Source organism: Bicyclus anynana, chromosome 9 (genome assembly GCF_947172395.1).
Source record: "Bicyclus anynana chromosome 9, ilBicAnyn1.1, whole genome shotgun sequence".
NCBI lineage: Eukaryota > Metazoa > Arthropoda > Insecta > Lepidoptera > Nymphalidae > Bicyclus > Bicyclus anynana.
The window spans coordinates 6,560,545-6,582,625 of record NC_069091.1 but is presented as its reverse complement, the minus strand read 5'-3'; the positions used below and the strand labels follow the sequence as shown (position 1 = coordinate 6,582,625).

The 22,081-nt window shown below is 37.8% G+C and overlaps 1 protein-coding gene across 1 annotated transcript in view; it reads right to left on the bottom strand.

Annotated features, from left to right (window-relative positions):
• The window catches only part of LOC112044571 (hemicentin-1), a 215,138-nt gene that overhangs the window by 6,842 nt on the left and 186,215 nt on the right, over nucleotides 1–22,081 (bottom strand). Inside the window, exons 2-8 of the mRNA XM_024080444.2 lie at nucleotides 7,175–7,287; nucleotides 4,880–5,084; nucleotides 4,161–4,292; nucleotides 3,278–3,433; nucleotides 1,731–1,824; nucleotides 1,123–1,222; nucleotides 505–663 (exon numbers count right to left, since the gene is read on the bottom strand). Coding sequence (XP_023936212.1) covers nucleotides 505–663; nucleotides 1,123–1,222; nucleotides 1,731–1,824; nucleotides 3,278–3,433; nucleotides 4,161–4,292; nucleotides 4,880–5,084; nucleotides 7,175–7,287 — 959 coding nt within the window. The remainder of the gene's footprint in view (nucleotides 1–504; nucleotides 664–1,122; nucleotides 1,223–1,730; nucleotides 1,825–3,277; nucleotides 3,434–4,160; nucleotides 4,293–4,879; nucleotides 5,085–7,174; nucleotides 7,288–22,081) is intronic.

Genomic DNA, 22,081 nt, shown 5'->3' with positions numbered 1-22,081 from the left:
ATTATATCCCAGATGATGAAATTAATCCGATATCTAGGCTGGATATATTTCTATTTCCAAACAAATAGAATATTTGCCCTATCTTTTCAATGTGACCAAAATCCCCATTCATCTCCAACTAGTCAGGAAAGACTGTATAAGAATTAAACATACAGTCGGAGTATAGTAATAAATATAAATATACTTAAACAATAAACACTATCAAGCCTTAAACATCGACTTGAAAAGAGAAGAGACGGAAGTATGATTCCGCTATTAAATACTCGTCGATGTAATATTCGCCTATAACAAGTTTTTTTAGACTTTATTGCTATGGGACACAAAATAAAATATCACTAACAACGAAGTTGCCATGGAAATGAACGATGTCACATCGCTGTAACTTTACAGAATACAGAGGCTGATTATGAGTATGCTGCCTAGTGAAATAAGTGGCATTTATAGGGTAAATAATGATGAAAAGAGAGGAAAGGTTCTTAGTTTATAGACGTTGGTATGACTTACATGGTCTGGCATATCAGGTTTATTCCCCTTTTGTACGTGATAAATAACGTACACTTTTCCTTTTTCGTTGCTCGCGAGACATTTGTACTCTCCCAAAGCTTCCTCGTCGTACATCCTCAGCATCAGAGTGGAGCTGCTGCCGTCTTGAGCATGTGCGATCTAGTAAAAGTAAACGCTATTACTTATAGTATAATGTACAAACACCCAGACCCTGGTAAATACCCAGTGATTGTACCATCAATGTGGTAGAGAAAACACATCGAGCAGGACCCAGGACTTGTGACCTTGTAGGCTTAAGGGATCCCCTTAGAATACATGAACACTAACCTCCCCTGCCCGACATGTTCTCCATGCCCACACTAAACAATTTATGATCAATAATTTCAACACAAAACACAAAATCACTAACACAACTAACAGCGTGACGGTGTTCACGCTGCCTAACAAAGAACTGAACTCGAGTCATCAAATATCCTCTTATTTACATCATCACTGTTGCAAAAACTTCGTACAAATACCTCCTTTTATTATAATATAAATAACAATTGTTAAAACCACTCGTACTTGAGGCACTCTGAAAACTTTGAGTATGATTTAATATATTATGGCTATAGTTACCATTTCTTCATCTGTGATGGGATCGTCATGGCCGTTGGTTCGTCGAAACCACTCAAATTTCGGCTCTGGGTAGCCTACAGCACGGCAAGTGATGTTTTTTCTGAAAGATTTGAGTCATGTATGAACGTATTATATATAGTATTTTTGCCTGGTTAATTTGGTGGTTCAAACCTGAGTATAATCCGACCAAATAAGGAATGTCACGGTTATTATTATTAATAATTAATAACCTTTTTGTATTTCATAGCAATTTATGCCATTTATGTATTTGTTAGTACTATCGGAGTTAAAATTTTCTTCGGGAGCTACAGATTTTTTTGGCTTTTTATAGATTTTAAGTTTTGGCCTTTGACTGATTATAGAAATCTGTTCCCCAGGTCAGGGATGCTGTGACTGTGTAGCCAAGCAAAACGAAGTCCTACACTAGACCTAAACTTGTGCCTTATCAAAATAAAATTTACAACATCTCGGTGGTAAAAAAAGACAAAGAAACGACTACAAAAAAAAATATTCAATCTGTTCGTAAAGTGAAAAGAGTTTTAAGAAATAAGAGAATAAGAGAGATAAGAAATTTTATAATATTAATATTATAAATTCATAGAACTTACGGTGCATTTATAATTGCATAAACTTCCTCAGTCCTGTATCTTGAATATGAAATAGTGCGAGTATTATCAAATTCATCGTAGAGAAGAGGTTTATCTGGAATATAAAGGAAAAGTTTCTTCAGCGTGAATATATTATGATAAAAATTTCTTGGAAAGAAATACAGTTAATTTTATTTAAAAACCAGCAAATGCCTGCGATCAGGCATTTGCTGGTTTCATAAGGTTGTCGATGGTATGCAATAGTAGAAAAATTAACCAAACTGGAAAAATCTGTAATTAATAAGTATTAAGAAAAACATTTCTTAGGGTATGCAAAACTTGTATGCATGTATGAGGTGCACTGCCTGCGACTTCGTCCGTGTGCAATCTATACTAATACAATCTTATAAAGCTGAAGAGTTTGTTTGTTTGTTTGATTGAACGCGCTAATCTCAGAAACTACTGGTCCGATTTGAAAAATTCTTTCAGTGTTAGATAGCCCATCTATCGAGGAAGGCAATAGAAGAAGAAGAAGAAGAAGAAATACTTCATTGCACACAAAAATACAATTATAAATTGAAACATTAAAAACATAAATTAAACTTAGCATGCAAAGGCGGCCTATAAGTTAACCCCGTATTCCTACGGGAACGGGAACCACGTGGGTGAAAACGCTTGGCATTAGCTAGTCGTTCTATAAAAGCGAAATACTATCTCAGCATTCATTATTTTGATACATCCCAAAGGGAAGGCTGCATATTCGAAGAAAGCACCGAGACGGCTATTACTTTTGCTGACACTTCCAACAGTAATTGTCATATTTCGACCAATTTACACACATTTGAAAATATAAATATACATAAACCTCATCATCATTCATCATTAACAACTCATATTCGGCTCACTGCTGAGCTCGAGACTCCTCTCAGAATGAGAGGGGTTAGGCCAATAGTCCACCACGCTGGCCCAATGCGTATTGGCAGACTTCACTCACGCAGAGAATTAAGAAAACTCTCTGGTGTGCAGGTTTCCCCATGATGTTTTCCTTCACCGTTCGAGACACATGTTATTTAATTTCTTATAAAATGCACACAAGTGAAAAGTTGAATGATGATCCAAGAGATGCCCCGGACCGGATTCGAACCTACGCCCTCCGGAATCGGAGGCAGAGGTCATATCCACTGTGCTATCACGACTCACATAGTATAAACCTCATAGATTATTCTATATATTGGTGAAAATGCATGAAAATTTGTTTTGTAATTTTCGAACGAACATAGGTTTTTCTTGCGAAAAATACCAAAATAAATTTATTATTATACAATATACAGTGGCGTTCACTAGGCTTATACCAAGGCTAGGCACACACGATTGTACAGTCTGGCAAGTTCGGTGATGATACTCCCATTACATGCGGGCGACGGGGGGAAAGAGTGCGCGGGTGTGAACTCGTGCTTGCGGGGAAGTGAGATGCATCAGTCGTGGGTTTTTCATTCATCGTTACACGCTCCCTGGCCCGCGCGGACCATCGCGAGTGTTACGAACGAAGTTGCCAAGCTTATACTTACGTTGAACGTTGAGATTTACTCTTTTATGGGCATAGTGTGACAGCGCCTTTTGTGTCACTTTGCACGTGTATTCGCCCGTGTCCTGGTGTGACAGATTCCTTATTTCCAATTGGTAGTTGTCTTCCTTTTTCCTTAGGAAGAATTTTTTGTTATCCGCTGAAATTTTAGAAATCACGAGGTAAAATACCAATAAGTTTTAAGATGCACAGATGTTTTGACGGCCTCCGTGGCGCAGTGGTGTGCGCAGTGGATTTACAAGACGGAGGTCCTGGGTTCGATCTCCGGCTGGGCCGATTGTGGTTGTCTTAATTGGTCAAGGTCTGGCTAGTTACCACCCTACAAAAGACGTACCGCCAAGCAATTTATCGTTCCGGTACGATGTCGTGTATAAACCGAAAGGTGTGTGAAACGGCGTATTGTGAGGAAGTTCCTCACTCTGGAGCCCTGACCACCGGTTGCTTGGGCACTCAAATGTCCACTCAGCGGGAGGGTTCAAATAAATTTTTTATAGTGTTTTGTTTTACATTTTGTATTTTATTAACATTTTTATAAATTAAAAAAAAACGACAAGTAAAGAAATGTAAAAACAAGGTCGAGGTTTATTAAGTTATATTTAAAAAATAAATCATCACCATCATCATCATTGTCAGCCGATGGACGTCCACTGCTGGACATAGGCCTCTTGCATGGACTTCCAAACAAAACGGTCTCGAGCCGCCAGCATCCAGCGGCTCCCTGCAACCCGCTTGATGTCTTCGGTCCACCTAGTGGGGGGTCGATCAACACTGCGCTTTCCGGTGCGTCCTAACACCTTGGAACTCCAACGCCCATCGGCTCTTCGAACTATTTATTAAAAAATGAATGAAATACATCCAACACGTACCAACAATAGGCGCATTATCCTTATACCATTGGAAAACCGGTGGAGGATATCCTTTAGCGGCGCAATCAAACCGCGCAGATTTCGTTTCTTCACCTTCGAACGTTTCTTGAGCTGAACTCAAACTGACCTTCTCTGTAAAAAAACATTACATATTTCATAACTCCTTTTTTACTTCGAGCATAAGTTGCGTGCACCAGTTGCGTACATAGTGTATACGAAATGCATAATTCCTTCTGCAATCCAGGTTTACATTGGGTCTTTCGGGTAGGCACTAGGCAGTGTATTTTTGCAATTATGGAGTGCACGCCACTGCCTATCTATACTAATATTATAAAGCTGAAGAGTTTGTTTGTTTGTTTGTTTGATTGAACGCGCAAATCTCAGGAACTACTGGTCCGATTAGATTAGTGTTAGATAGCCCATTTATCGAGGAAGGCTATAGGCTATATGTTATCCCCGTATTTCCACGGGAACGGGAACCACGCGGGTGAAACCGCGCGGCGTCAGCTAGTCACCTATAAAAATCATACCCACGAAACCTCAATATTTCTTAGCCCTGAAAAGGACCTGATGTTTCGAAGTTGCACAGGCTAAACACTGGACCAAGAGACAGTTACCTATATATTTTAGTTATTTTCAAGTACGTAACCCTAAAACGCGTTGTTTTTTAGGATAAGCTCATATAAGATAAAATGTTAAACGTTTTTGAAAGTATTTACCTCCAACAATAATTTCAATTGTTTCAAAAAGTTCACCGGCTTTGCAGGTCCAGTTACCACTGTCTTCTATCTTGAAGCTTCTGATGAATAGCAGCACCAGACTACTGGCTAGGGTGTCATTCTTGAGCCTTTCCGAGAATATTCTTGAATTCACCGTAGAACGCTCGCCTACAATATCACGGTTAGGCGCGTACCATTCGATTCTCTGCAGAAAGATAATGTTTATTATGTTTATTAATTAATTCTCAACGTAAATTGTTCCTTTATAGGCAAAAGTACTGTCCTAAAGGTCCGAGAGGTCGTTGATGACACTCCCATGATATGCAGGCGACGGGGGGAAAGGACTGCGCGGGTGTGAAGTCGTGTAGGCTGGCAGAGGGAAGCACAGCGCGTGTATGAATTGTGCGTGCGGGGCATCTCTACACCTCTCCCAGCCTGCGTGGACCATCGGGAGTGTTACGAACGAATTTGCGAAGCTATAGGTATTTGAGGCAACCTGAAAACCAGGCCGTTAGGTATTCTATACCTACAATCCTAACACAGAACTATTGAGTGAAATCTTAGTAATAATGTGTTTTAAAAATATTTTTAAATAATCCTTTAAAAGTTAATGTATAATTTGAAGTTTCAAAACCTAAACTTTTTTTTCGTATTGTGGCTGTTTAATTCTTATCGCAATAAACAAGGAAATAATGTACCTAACAAATGTGCGAAACGTCCTAAAAGTTTAGCTTAAATTAAAAAAAATAAGTAATGGTAAAAACGTGGCAACACGCCTCGCTTACGCAGTTTGCTGCTCAAAATTTATTAGGCGCCTGAAGTGTTAACTCAAGAATTTCAGACACGAGTGAAAGTTATGTTACAACAACTTTCTTTCAGTAATCTTGGATATTTGGATATAAATCTTGAAAGGCTTATTCTGCAATCGTTTGATATTATTCAGAGTAAAAATTTAGATAATATTAATTACTAGAGGACGCCTGCAATGTCCGCGTGGATTTCAGTTTTTCAAAAATCCCGCGTGAACCATGAATTTACTTTGTTTCTCTTCTTGATCTAAATCTAAAAAAAAATGTTTAGCTTTCTATCTAAAGCTTAGCATAAGTTAAATTGCGTTGCGTCTTATGGGTCTGGGAGGCTGAGAGCCTAGCCGATATTTTGGAAGCTTAGCATCACAGATAGTTTCAAATTTTTTGGTGGAAAGTGGAATTAGGTTTTGGGGCTGGCATAGATTAAATACGTCTTACGGACTCGAGTCTGAGGGCCTAGGTTAAGTTACGGCATTTTTGAAGCTTAGCATAGAAACTTTTTGGTCTCTCAAAGTGGAATTAGGTTTTTAGGCTTAGGTCACAGCATACTGCCGTGTTGCGATTTCATCAATACTGTATCACGATTTGGTGACTTTTGCACACTATTGCACAGTATTAGAATCGCACGTTTACGACTTGTTCCATGTTTCATCGCGGTTCGAACAGTTGCTGCGTTAAATTGCAGTGCAATATTCCGCAAGTGGCAAAGCCTCACTAAATTGCTGTGACTGTTACTGTAGCATTCAGTTGCTGCATTGCGCTTGCAAAAAGAGATTTGATTGCCGTAACTGGTTATGCCAAGTCTCTGACTGAGACTTGGTCGTTAACTATGGGCCTCATAAGAAGGCTCAGAGTCACAAAGCGAGCGATGGAAGCCCGAGCGAGCTTTGCTAGGAGTATCTCTGCGTGATCGAATCAAAAATGAGGAGATCCGCAGAAGAACCAAAGTCACCGACATAGCTCAACGAGTTGCGAAGCTGAAGTGGGTGGGGCACATAGTTCGAAGAGCCGATGGACGTTGGGGTCCCAAAGTGCTGGAATGGCGACCCCGCACTAGTAAGCGCAGTGTTGGCCGACCCCCCACCAGGTGGACTGACGACATCAAGCGAGTCGCAAGGATTCGCTGGATGCAGGTGGCTCAGTATCGTGATACTTGGAAGTCCCTACAAAAGGCCTATGTCCTGCAGTGGACGGCCATCGGCTGATATGATGATGATGATGATGATGATGAACTGGTTATGCATATGTGATGGGCTAGTCAGACATGCTTCATTTTATAAAGCCTGATTTGTTACTTTGCTTTGCGGCAACCTTTCGGAAGCTTTCCTTGTGGGAGGCCTCGGCCGTGGCTAGTTACCACCCTACCGACAAAGACGTACCGCCAAGCGATTTAGCGTTTCGGTACGATGCCGTGTAGAAACCGAAAGGGGTGTGGATTTTCATCCTCCTCCTAACAAGTTAATTTTTTTCATACGATTATTATTACCTCTGGTAGATTTAGACCTTTGCAGTAGATAACTTTATTTTCTCCGACATTATAAACTGAAGATCTCGCCATGACTTCCAACGACGGGACGCCATCTCCGGATTGGGCGGAACCTGAAAACAAAAATAATATAATAATAATATTTTAGAGAAATTATTTAATCATGTAATTTTATTATTTAAGAGTATCTATGATATAATTGGATTCTAGAGTTCGAGAGATCATAATTATCTATACTAATATTATAAAGCTGAAGAGTTTTTGTTTGTTTGATTGAACGCGCTAATCTCAGGAACTACTGGTCCAATTTGAAAATTTATTTCAGTGTAAGATAGCCTATTTATCGAGGAAGGCTATAGGTTATATATTATCTCCGTATTCCTACGGGAACGGGAACCACCCGGGTGAAACCGCGCGGCGTCAGCTAGTTATAGCATAAGATACGAATTAAAATGTTCACCCATCCATATAGTGAATGCTAAGTGTTTTAAATAAAATTTAGTATTTCAAAAAATATATTGCGAGTAGTTACTTTAATTTTTTTTTGGCCACACTATCATAAATGATAGCTAATAATGGTTAGTGACAGTTTAGTCAGGAGTTTGTTGGCAACTTACCTGCTACGTGTTTTTTAACACATAGTATAAATCACTTTTCATTCAAAAAACAGATGGGTGAAGGTTATAATTTGGATCTTTTAATATAAATAGAATCCTTAAAACACAAATATACATTATAAAAGTTAGTTGCAAAGTGTCACTTTAATTACGTATTGTGAGTTGGAAGAATCTTCTATTGTATGAAAAATCTTGTTCAATACAAGTTGATATACCCATGTAGGGTTTGTGTGTATGTATTGGTTGTGTGTATAGCTGTGTAGCTTTGATCGGACACTTTAATTTCCTCTTCGATGGGAACGGCGCGGTCTCGTCTACAAATACCATGTTTTTTTTTTCAATTTTCATTGGCGTCGTTTCAATGTAAATGTGTTCACGTATTTAATTTTATTCAAAGCTAGCCTTTCGATATTTTGAGTAGCTAATTTTTTTTATTGATTATCATCCCATAAGGGCAAGACCTTGGGCTTATGTCCATCTTGCAGCTCTAAAGATTAGCGGGTTAATAGTGTCAATGTTTTTACTCTTGTAACGATCATTATCAGATGATGATAATGCTGCTGATTTTTTACCGAGAATTTGTTTTAAGAAGGAAAGCTCAATATTACATAGTTCAAACCAGGCCAAAGACCCCAGGACATCTTTTTTTTTTATTCTATACAAGTTAGCCCTTGATTACAATCTCACCTGATGGTAAGTGATGATGCAATCTAAGATGGAAGCGGGCTAACTTATTAGGAGGAGGATGAAAATCCACACCCCTATCGGTTTCTACACGACATCGTACCGGAACGCTAAATCGCTTGGCGGTACGTCTTTGTCGGTAGGGTGGTAACTAGCCACAGCCGAAGCCTCCCACCAGCCAGACCTGGACCAATTAAGAAAACCTTAATCGACCCAGCCGGGGATCGAACCCAGGACCTCCGTCTTGTAAATCCACCGCGCATACCACTGCGCCACGGAGGCCGTCAAACCTCGTGTAGTTTCACCAGTAAACGAGGTAGTTAATTTCTTAATCGTAATAGGCTAGTTTGCACTTTTTTTAAATGGTCTAAAATTCATAATTTTCGTTCTACTAGATTGATTTTTGAGACGCGATTACATGAAAATTTCAATTTTTAATATTTATTTGACAATACGAGCTAAAACGCTGTCGAGCCATGACGTCTCTATTTCAACTGTTTCATGACGTCATGTTAACTAATCCTTTACCGAACGGAGCGTTTGACAATAAATCAATTGATAATAAGTTTGGTGTCTAGTACTTCAAGTAACATTGTGACGTCATAAAATAGACGACAGCGTTTTTGACTTTTGGAAATTTTGAAAAAGTTTTGTCAGTCAGATCCGCGAATAACAGAATATTTAGCCGCGAATATAAGAATTGGGACGCAATTTTTTGTTCCGCGAATAGTGAAAACGTGAATAAAGGAAGCGTGAATAAGGAGCTTTTAAAACGTATGTCTAGAACTTCAGGCTAACAACATGATCTAATCCCATTAATGTTGATATCAAGTTTCCTTAGCCATTTGATATTAGTTTAGTTAGTGTCGACTCTGTGTACCAGTCCTGCAAAGGGATTACTAGCGATCAGTGCAAACTATCGATGCACTGAAGGACAACATCCATTACCGATATGACTTCCTTTATATTATTAAAGTTTTAATTAGTTACGAGTATATGAAGCGTCTATGTATTGCATCCATTACCTGACTGCTTCAGTGATGTTTACATAAGTACTATAACTAATTTAACTATAACAAAAGGCCCGCGGCTTAGTTTGAGTGAACTTGCTAATTGGTCTGTGAGTTGGTTGGATGAGCCGTTACAGCCTAGTGGATATAACCTCTGCCTCTGATTCTGGAGGGCGTAGGTTCGAAACCGGTCCGGGCCATGCATCTCCAACTTTTCAGTTGTGTGCATTTTAAGAAGTTAAATATCTAGTGTCTCAAACGGTGAAACATCGTAAGGAAACCTGTATACCAGAGAATTTTCTTAATTCTCTGCGTGTGTGAAGTCTGCCAATCCGCATTGGGCCAGTTTGGTGGACTATTTGCCTAACCCCTGTCATTCTGAGAGGAGACTCCAGCTCAGCAGTTAGCCGAATATGGGTTAAAAATCATGAGTTGGTTTTTACTGGCAATATTCCATCCATTCTATATCTTCTACTCGTATTTAAATTTTCAGAAAGTTGTCAACTATTCTGTCTAATTGGTCGTCAAATTTCGTAATTTCAGGGGTGTGATTCCGCTATTTTAAACTCGTCAATGTAATATGCGCCTAAAATAAGTTTTTTTTTATTCTCTACAAGTTAGCCCTTGACTACAATCTCACCTGATGGTAAGTGATGATGCAATCTAAGATGAAAGCGGGCTAACTTGTTAGTAGAAGGATGAAATTCATACTCCTTTCGGTTTCTACGCGACATCGTACCGGAACGCTAAATCGCTTGGCGGTACGTCTTTGTCGGTAGGGTGGTCTAGCTAACTAGCCACGGCCGAAGCCTCCAAGCAGCCAGACCTGTGATGTGTGTGATGTGATGGACCTGCCAAGCTTTAAGCAATGTGTTAAAAAACATTTGCTCAGTCGAGGTTACGACGCTTCACACAGGAAGTAAAACTATATGAAACTGTAATGTTGTCATCAATTGTATATTATAAAATTGTAAGTTTTTTTTTAAAAGAGCAACTGTTGAATTTCTTGTCGGTTTTTCTCAGCAAAATCTGCTTTCCGAACCGGTGGTAGAATCTTTACAAATAGTCAACTGACGTATCAAAAGTGCTTGTAAACTGAGCATACTTGAAATAAATGAATTTTGAATTTAGAACTCTTTGTCTGTCTCTTAGCGTATGTCAGAAGATATTTCTCATTTGATTTTGAATTTCGAACTCTTTGTCTGTCTTTTAGCGTATGTCAGAAGACTTGAACCGAACCGACAAAAAGTTCACAGAATATTTAAATAGCAGCATAAGAAGATAACTTAGTGTCGTTGTTGCGCTAAGTTGGGGAATGTTTGTGCAAAAACATTAAGAACCCGAGAACTGCTCTAAGTCGGTCGCGACGTACACAAAGTAGTGAACTCAGTCTCTCTGTTGAGTGGCATCCATTAGCAAGTTTTGTGTTGAGGATTTAGTGCGCAGTTGTTCGCGACAATCTCAACTTAGAATAAATATTAAATCATAACATATGCAGATATGTAGAGATATTCTATTTACAAATAACGGTTTAGCTTTTATTTTCTGTAATTAGTAGTAATTATTTGAAACTAGAGGAGGCCCACGACATCGTACGCGCGGAATACAGTTTTTCACAAATCCCGCGGGAACCATGTATTTTTCCGGGATGAAAAGTTAGCCAAATCACTTCTGTAGCCGCAGCGTGAAAGAGGAACAAACATACTTACACACTTACACACAAACCTTCGCCTTTATAATATTAGTGTGATATAATAGACGTGTTTGTGTGTATACCTATGACTTAATAGTCCCAATGACAATTATTGCTAGCCCACGAACAAAATACTAATCTAGAGCAAGTAGGTAAGGTTAAGATTAAGATACACTACACTATCAAAAACGATCCAACCTATGTACATGAGTATCACGGCGAGTAGGACATTTTATTAAATTATTATTACCATCGTAGTATTACTTTTATTTTTAATTTATGTAATTAGTAGTAATTATTTGAAACCATAGACGTGTTTATCACCATTTAACAATAGGTATATAAGTAGCCTGTCATGTAATACATTTCATTTCCAAGCAATTTTGTCATTTACGTAATCATTGACACTATAATACGACTTTTCTATAAGCTTACGTTTAATAAAAACTTTGAACTTATTGAGAGACATGCCAGTGATTTCATGTGGCCTGATATACCTATGACTTAATAGTCCCAATGACAATTATTGCTAGCCCACGAACAAAATACTAATCTAGAGCAAGTAGATAAGGTTAAGATTAAGATATACTACACTATCAAAAACGATCCAACCTATGTAACATGAGTATCATGGCGAGTAGGACATTTTATTAAATTATTATTACCATCGTAGGATTATTACTTTTATTTTCGTCTGCAGCATTTTTTTCACAAAATGTGAAAGCAATTAAAACATTATTAAGGTTGGTATTCATGATCTAATTTTAAAAGTCTAATATTCTACCAGCAGAATATTAGAAATCGCTAATAAGCTGACGCTTTATGATGGTGTTCGTGAAATACAGTACCTGCAATTACTACTTAGCTATTATCTATACTAATATTATAAAGCTGAAGAGTTTGTTTGTTTGATTGCACGCGCTAATCTCAGGAACTACTGATCCGATTTGAAAAATTCTTTCGGTGTTAGATAGCCCATTTATCAAAGAAGGCTATAGGCTATATATTATGCCCGTATTTATACGGGAACGGGAACCACGCAGGTGAAACCGCGCGGCGTCAGCTAGTTTTATAATGATAAACGTTATTTCAGTCATTTTATTATTAAATGCTGACAAGAAGGACATTTAAGTCAATTATATTTGACTCGTAGTTATATTTATTTGGGTCTAAGTTGGAAAGTATGAGCAGTGATAGCCCAGTGGATATGACCTCTGCCTCCGATTCCGGAGGGTGTGGGTTCGAATCCGGTTCGGGGCATGCACCTCCAACTTTTCAGTTGTGTGCATTTTAAGAAATTAAATATCACGTGTCTCAATCGGTGAAGGAAAACATCGTGAGGAAACCTGCATACCAGAGAATTATCTTCATTCTCTGCGTGTGTGAAGTCAGCCAATCCGCATTGGGCCAGCGTGGTGGACTATTGGCCTAACCCCTCTCATTCTGAGAGGAGACTCGAGCTCAGAGCAGTGAGCCGAATATGGGTTGATGACGACGAAGTTGGAAAGGTCTCGTCAATATCAATTTCGTTTATCGGCTTAATCTCTTACTTATCGGAATTCAAACCGCGCGATGTCTTACAGATATAAAAAGAAAATTCTCAATAATTTATCGTAACATAATTTGGAAGACCTCCGCTTTCGGACAATTTGCGGCGCACGTTCGGTAGATTTTTTAGATATTCCATTCGCGTTCGCGTTATTACGTATAATAAAACTCAACATTTATCTTACTTAGAAAAAATACGGATAAGCGCTTATAGTCTATACAATAAGGGTTCCGCAAATTATAACAACATCGTCAACTCAGTTATTTTTAAGGTTCCGAACGTCTGAGTACAATAACAGAATATTTATAAGATTACACTGCCATAGTCCACTATTTTGCAATTTCAAACGAAATTTTAAAGAAACTCGATCACTGCGATGCATCTTGTATACAACTTTCAGCATTTCATCATTATCAGCCGATGGACGTCCACTTCAGGACATAGGCCTTTTGTAAGGATTCCAAACATCACGATCCTGAGCATCGAATCCTTGTAACTCGCTTGATGTCATCAGTCCACCTGGTTCGCCATTCCAGCACTTTAAGACCCCAATATCCATCGGCTCTTCGAACTATGTGCCCCACAAATTGCCCCTTTCTGATTTTGGTCCTTCTGCAGAATTCCTCATTTCCGCTTCGCAGAGATACTCCTAGAATAGCTCGTTCCATCGCCCGCTGTGTGACTCTAAGGACCATAGCTAGTTACGACCGACCAAGTCTCGGTTAAGCATTTAGTATTAAATTAAAGATTGAACGTCTGTATTTCCAGAGGCTGTAGCCATTTGTCACAGGAATATCTGTCTACAACGCTGGGAAAAAATATGAGAATGACAGATCCGATCGATAACTTGATGAGGATAACAAATGTCATTCCCATACTTTTTTGATTTTAGAAGCGTTTGCGAATGTAGAAACAGAATCTACGTGCCACATGGATACAGTAACTATATTCTACAAAACGATACACAACGATGTTTAGCAAATCATAACAGCTATGCTGTTAACAATTATTGGTAATGAACCCTAATTTTTGTTATTACGAAGTTATTGTGTGCGTTTAATTTATTCCTGTTGCTTGATCTTGTTTGTCTTTCTGGAAGTAAGAAGCTCTTTTAATAGAAATTATTAGGTCTTTATTACATTAATAATGTATATTAGGTCCTATATTGTTATTATTATTGTATCTTGCAAGAACGCAATGTAAAATATGCTATGTACATACTACAAGTTTTCAAAACGGAAATTTTCAATCTCATTTTGCAGAAGATTTACGAAGATCGTACGTAATGTTACAAGACAGCAAACACGAGTAAGTGAATTTTAAAACCGAACAAATGTATTTGTTGTTATAATGGTTTCCATTTATCTTGGAACGGAATCCTAAAATTGCGAGTTATGTCTTCAGGGAAGATGAAGTGTGGTTGCGAATGACGGATCACTTTTTGCTCTTATTTATTTCTAGAGCAAGCTAAACGAACCGGGGAAAGTGCCCCTTCTTGGATTACTGTGTTTAGGATAAACGGTTTTTACATTATATTTAACTTGCCCTGTTTAAGTATGAACGTATATTTGTGTGGATATAATTTTGGAAGTGTATCTGTTAATAGGACACAAGCTACGCTTATTTTGGAGCTGAATGACTTTGTGTATATTATCCTAATAATTTATCATCATTATCAGGCAATGGACGTCCGCTAATGGACAATTCAAATAAGTCTAAAGATTCGCAAATATCCGCCGCCACCAGCATCCAGCGGCTCCATACAACGTCGTTGATGTCGTTGGTCCACCTAGGGAAAGGTCGACTAACACTTCGCTTTTCGATGCAGGCTTGCAAATCAACCACCTTTGGACCCCAATGGACGTTTACAGCTGGATATAAAACTCTTGTATGGACTTCCAAATACCACGGTCTCGAGCCGCCAGCATCCAGTAGCTCCATACAATCCTGTTGATGTAGTAGGTCCACCTAGAGATGGGTCGATCAACACTGCGTTTTTTGGACTTGCAAATCTAATACCTAGGGACCCGAACGTCAATTGTCCTTAATATTTATACAATCCCAAGAAACTAATGTAAAATCTAATGAACAATTGCCGGTCATTTCGCTAATGCGATCTCTACCAGACAACCAATACAGTAGAGAATTTTCTCAGTATTTTGTAAAACCAGTTAAACCGCCACAAAAGTAATCAAGTACAGTCCTCGCAAAATAAACTACATAAAAAGATTTATAAAGCACAGCTGAGAAGCTTTATTCGAAGAAGGATTAAGACTACAGGAATTAATAGTCAGCCACATAATGAAACACTTTCTCAGTGAGCTTTATTCGTAATTCTAAATGCTGGAAATACTTACGATCCCTCTGAAACAAATGCCGACGTAAAAACAGCGCAGCTTGCGGTTTCCCATGACCGTTTTACATTTTTGTGACTCTAAAGCCAGACCAATGTCTAAACCTGTGTAAATTTTTGTGACTTCAAAGTGGTCAGGTAATATTTTTTTTTATTTCACCTACAAGTTAACGCCTGAATACGTACAATCACATTTATTCAGTAACGATACAATCTATACTAATTTTATAAAGCTGAAGAGTTTGTTTGTTTGAACGTGCTAATCTCAAGAACTACTGGTTCGATTTGAAAAATTATTTCAGTGTTAGATAGCCCATTTATCCTGGTAGGCTATAGGCTAATTTTGTCCCCGTATTACAACGGGAACCACGCGGGTAAAACCACGCGGCGTCTACTAGTTATATATAGTTATATGAAGTCGGTTAAAAATATTTCCCCTTTGTCTCTGTCATTACAAGCTTTAATTTCACTTGCTCTTTTAGTATTACTACTTTTATTTAGTAGTTTATTGGTCAAACCTTGAACGATAAATCCATCTGGGGGTGCCAAGTCCATACTTCCATTTGGATTCTACATTTTCTATTTTATGATAAACTGTGTGAAATTGAAGAATTGTCAGCAAGTAGAAACATATTAGTAACATCATCATCATCATTAACATTTAATAACCCATATTGGGATCAATATTGAGCACGAGTCTCCTCTTATAATGAAAGGGGCTAGGCTAATACCACGCTGGCCCAATACGGATTGGCACACTTCACACAAGTACAGAATTGTGAAAATTCTCAGATGTGCAGGTTTCCTCACGATGTGTTTCCTTCACCGTGAGGCACGTGATATATAATTGCTTTAAATGCACATAACTAAAAAGTTGTAGGTGCATGCTTCGTACCGGTTTCAAATCTACGCCCTCCAAATAAATTAGTTTAAATTAGTATACAATGATTTAAATAATAATTTAACCATGCATTTCTACTGTGCTGACGTTCCGTTAACGATGTTAGTTTACATAAACAAAACCTCTTGTCCTGTAACCAAATGAAAATCTGTTCTGCTGTAAACCATCCAAAGCAAAACCATCATCATAAAAAAGAACATTTAATACTTACGTTCTTAAATGACAATACAATATTGTGGACTTTGTAACTGGTGACAGGACTGATAATGCAGTCAGAACGAAGTAACTAAAGTCCGGCCGCTCAGAAATTTCGTTTCTGACAGGTCGTTGAGGAATGGACGATGTAATGAGTGAGAAAGACGAAAAAACGAGGCAAACAAACAATATATTCAATTAGCCACTCAAACGTTTCTGACTGGTCGAAAACGCAATCTCTGAGCGGCCTATAAAAAAAAATTTAAAAATAAGATAAATGCGTCTGTCTTTGGTAAACCCTCTAGGGCCATGTTAGATCGAACAACATATACCATCCAAAGAAATACCAATGTAAAAGTACGCCAGCGGTAAGTACATAATATGGTCTGCCAAAACTGTCGAGCATTTCAGATTTCAAAGGCTTTATCGGTCGCTACGAATGTGTTTAGTTTGGTGAATAAATAACCGGCGCACATTCTCCCGGGAGAACAGTGAGCTGGTATATTTAACGAGGACTAGGACAGGTATTAACTATGTAACTGTCCTATAGTTTTGCATTTCATGATATTGAAAGTTTAACTATCTCTATTACGTGTTTACTTTTGTCCACTCTTCTACACATTATTATAAAACGAAGTCCGCCGCCGCGTTTGTCTGTTTGTCCGCGATAAAGACAAACACTGAACTCAAATAATTAACGGATTTTCATGAAGTTATCAGAATTATGTACCTATAGAGTGATTAAAATGGTTTTGGTAAAATTTGCAATGGTTTCTGTAAATTACCCAATTGAAATTTGCCGATTTGTCGGAACGATGATAGAAGCTTGGCTCGGCAATTAGCTCCAAGCAATCGTGCTCTCTAGAATGCTCGCTGGAACGCTCGTCAGAATGCTCGCTAAAATACTATCGTATCTTTCTGTGATGTAACATTCGCACAAATGCTCAAGTCTATCAGCATCAAAATGTACGGCCTAATATCACTCAATACCAAACTCATTCAATATCGGTCTCGAATACCAATTTTTTTTTTCTTAAAAAGAATATTTGCTATATCTTTTGAATATGATTAATATTCCCATTCCCCTCACACTAGTCGGGAAAGACTGTATTAGGAGTGGGTACGACAATAGACCAAAGAAGTGTGAATCGAACCACTACCCCTCGGTGATGATGACCGCTCTTACCGTTGAGCTATTGAGGCTTTAATTTCATATCCACCTGTCCATTTTAATTTTCAATCGCTATAATTTATGTGATAGATGACATCCATTTGGGAGTTGAAGTAAGTAGCGAGTATATTTTGAATGATTGTTGGTAAGTGACGTAATTACGCTGACGCCAAGGTGCGAAGTAATACCTGTCAAGATGATTTATTAACACCGTCTTATATTTGGTTACTTCCACTCGGATCTTGGTAGACAGCTAACCGTCATGAGACTTGAGGGACTAATATAGCTTACGAATTTACTTGTACACTGTTAATTAATAATTTGGAAGCAGAGGTGATGGCTGGTACAATTAGTATTAAATTCCTTTTGTTTGCTTAATTAAAAAAAAAAGATTCTGATGACCTCCTTCTTTTTTTTCTGTAATCGGTTAAAAATAGGTACTTTAAATTATAAGTACCTGTAAAGGGATAAGTGAATGATACCTATATGGTCCCCTCTCATTCTGAGAGGAGACTCGTGCTCAGCAGTGAGCCGAATATGGGTTGATAATAATGATGATCATTCAACGCATTTTTAATTTTACGGTAGGTAAAACCCGTTCGATGCAGATCATTGGACGCACTTGTGTGACTTTCTATGCAATGTATAATAAAATCCGTGTGATGCGATGCGTCCAATGCAAATCTGTGGATGTCTGCCATTATAGCCCAGCCAACATAAAATTATCTTTGTCAGCCGAACACAACTGGAGTCAGGAAACTAAAACTAGGATACTAGTTAATCTTTATCACTTAGAGCACCGATCGTAGATCGTTAGATGGGCCCCGAAGCGTCGCGGAATTGTCATTGGTTTCGGAAATATTTACGAATGAAAAGTAACAACTTTCTCATTATTCGTGTTGCGGTATTTATTAAGTCACAGCATGCGCTTGTTGCATACCTACTAAGTTAAGATGTGCCTAAATAGTGCGTGGACAGCCGCCTTTTAAAACAAAAAATTCCAGTCACATCTGGCTTGGAATAATAAGGAGATCCTTTGCAAATACGACAAAATTGTAAAGCCTAGTAGTTTCATCGACACATAACTTGATTCTTTATTTACCACTAGCAGACTTCACGCGGTTTCACCCGCATAGTACCCGTTCCCGTAGAAGTACGGGGATAAAATATAGCCTATACCACCCGGGGATAGTGCAGCTACCTAACAGTGAAAGAATTTTTCAAATCGGTACCGTAGTTTCGAAGCTTATTTAAAGTTTTTTAATCGCCATAGCTGAAAGCGAAAAAGTGTATAACTATTTATTCTTCCTAAAATCTAATCTACCAAATCTAATCGGTCACTATGACGCTTTAGTTACTGCAAATTTAGCATCCCTCTTCCTTACTACTATGGTAGTAGCATGGGCTGACAAACTTTCTCATTCTAAAACAATTCCGTACTAAATTTTTAGAATCGGTAAATTAACAAAAAGGGTTTAATTACAAAATAATTATTTGAATCTAAATAATTTCAACGATTTTTAGCGAGGAAAATATCAAATTAATTTAAGAGAGAAGAGGGTTTTTAATATTACCTAATTTTTAATATTTTAAACGATTAAAAAAAAAAATAAATAAACGATTATTAAACCTGAGATTGTGAAGTTGTTACAGGCAGATGGAGTTTTGTATTCCGTGATTAAACTTCTCGTGTTTTCCATGTTCTTGTACAATATTCAGTCTACGTTGGGAAAGCTTTAATTTATGTACGAGTTGGTTCTTGTTATAATCATTACGTTATTTAGATCTTGGGCCTCAACGTATTATAAATGTTTGTAATTATTTATAAAGAAATGCCTATATTGATAACTTGCTGATGCCGCGCGGTTTCACCTGCGTGGTTCTCGTTCCCATTGGAATACTGGCATAATATGTAACCTATAACCTTCCTCGATAAATGGGCTATCTAACACTGTAAGAATTTTTTTAATCGGACCAGTAGTTTCTGAGATTAGCGCGTTCAATCAAACAAACAAACAAACTCTTCAGTTTTATAATATTAGTGTAGATACGATAATATCCCAATCATATCGGACGTAGATATTCCCATTCCAGTGAGAATACGGGGATAAAAAAAGACTACGTTACTTCTTAATAATGCTTGCTATTGGTAAAATAATTTTTGAAATTGGTCCAGTAGTTTTAGAGTGAATCGTTACATACAAAAATACTAATCTTTTTTCTTCATAATAATAGTATTATATTTTCCGATGTATTTAAATTGGCGATATCAATTTGCTTTCTTCCAGCCCAGTTATGTATTGATACATTTTTTTTATGTTTATCAAAACTAGCTGACGCCGCGCGGTTTTACCCGCGTGGTTCCCGTTCCCGTAGGAAAACCGGGATAATATATAGCCTTCCTCGATAAATGGGCTATCTAACACTGAAAGAATTTTTAAATCGGACCAGTAGTTCCTGAGATTAGCGCGTTCAATCAAACAAACAAACTCTTCAACTTTATGTATCAGTATAGATTCCTGTCTTGAAAGGTAATGCCTTGACCTCCCAGGTCTTGTCCAATCGAAACAGACATGATATTTAGATATGTGGTTAAGATTATGCATAAATAAATAGTCTCAAATAATTTATATCCGAATCCTCAGAGTTTTACAGTTTTGTGAAATCTATATTAATATAAATAACAGTTGTTATTATATTAATATCGCGGCTAGTTGCCTCGACTGGTGACAGAAGGGCTGGCTCATTTTTTGCGCAAAGGATCACCCTGGCTGTCCAGCGCGGAAATGCAGCCAGTATTCTTGCCACCATTCCACGTGGGCATGATTTGTATAGTTATTAGGATAAGTTAGCTTAAGTTCCATATTGTATTCTTTCTCAATAACAGTAATATCGGTATTACTGTGATATCGAACATCCTTAGTTAACATTATTAATAAGATTAAGACAACAAAAGAGACATTTTTTCTCTCTGGTAAGCCAGTGGGAGTGGGAGACTGTTTTTACAAATAGGTCAAATATTAAAGTTAATTTTTAATTTACATTCTTGTACTCTCCACGTGTGAGGTTCCGTACATGCAAAATAAAGAGAGGTATTCCCAATTTGGTGCGTCGGTACCACAGTCATTTATTCGTGTTGCGCCTCAAACGGGCTTAAAATGAATTTCCGGGCACATTCGCATGCTTAACATACTTTGTAAAAGCAATTTAAACATTAAATGAGAGTCTTGTTTGTATGGAATATTTTTTTTCAATCTCGTTAAATGATTGCCAATGGTTAGCGATTCATGGTTTGGACAACAGGCGCCAAAGTATAAAAACTATAACCAACAAACAAAATAAAAACAAAATATAAATTCATTCCATGTTTTCCTTCAATTCAATGGGCGTATATTCGAATCCGGTCCGGGGTATGCACCTTCAACTTTTCAGTTATGTGCACTTAACATCACGTGTCTCAAACGGTGACAAAAACTTCGTAAAGAAACCTGTGAATTTTCTTAATTCCCTACGTGTGTGAAGTCTGCCAATCTGCATTTGTCCAGCGTAACCCCTCTCAATCTGAGAAGAGACTCGTGCTCAACAGTGAGCCGAACATGGAGGAAGGCCTGACTGTGCAGTGGGTCGTTATAAAAACCATATAATGATGAAAATGAGGTTATACTGTATGAGAGACAGCAACCTATACTAATATTATAAAGAGGTAAAGTTTGTGTCATTCTAGGCGATAATCTCAAGATCTACTGAACTGATTTAAAAAATTATTTCATCACTGGAAAGCCACGTTGTTTGTGAGTGTCATAGGTATATTTTGTCACCATATTCATACGGGAACGGGAACAATGCGGGTGAAGCCGCGGAGCATGGCTAGTAGTTTATAAGTAACAAAGATTTAGATACATATCACAACAAAGGCTTCCAAATTAAACAAAGCTTAACCACAGCCTTAAATAAGTTTCATTTACATTCTTGTAGGCTTTGACCGCAGTTCAGGATTTTCGTATACGTTTAGATATAAAAGGTGTAAGTAAGGGTTGGTGGGTCAAGACCGCAGTCATTTGTTGTGCACAGAATTATTTAAAGCGAATTATTTGAGGCCATTTCTGGCGTAAGAATAAAAGAGTTTCCAGCAAGTTATTCTACGTATTTTGTTTAAGCGTTGTATTTTGTTGTAAATTTGTTTGTATTCGTCTCTTATATGCATGTGTGTCCGCGGTTTTCTTCAAAAACGCCTGATTGGGAAGAGATAATTTCCCATGAAAATTGGAATGGTGGTCGCGATTTTTTTCCAATTTGTGAAAACAATAATAATCATGAAAATTTTAATAACAATCACACTCATGTTAACAACAATCAACAATTTTCATGTTATGAAAATGTTAAACTTATAATTTTTAAATGTTCTTTATTATTGCGTTTTTTAATAAAGCCAAGCTAGTGGAAAATGTTGTTATTTGTTGACTAGCTGACGTCGCGCGGTATCACCCGCGTGGTTCCCGTTCCCGTAGTAATACGGGGATAATGTATAGCCTATGGCCTTCCTCTATAAATGGGCTATCTAACACTAAACGATTTTTTCAAATCGGACCAGTAGTTCCTGAGATCAGCGCGTTCAAACAAACAAACAAACTCTTCAGCTTTATAATATTGGTATAGATTGCTGTGTGCATTATAGTACGACTGAAATAAAGAAATGAATAAAATTTGGAAATGTAAAAAGTGTTACCAAGTGCC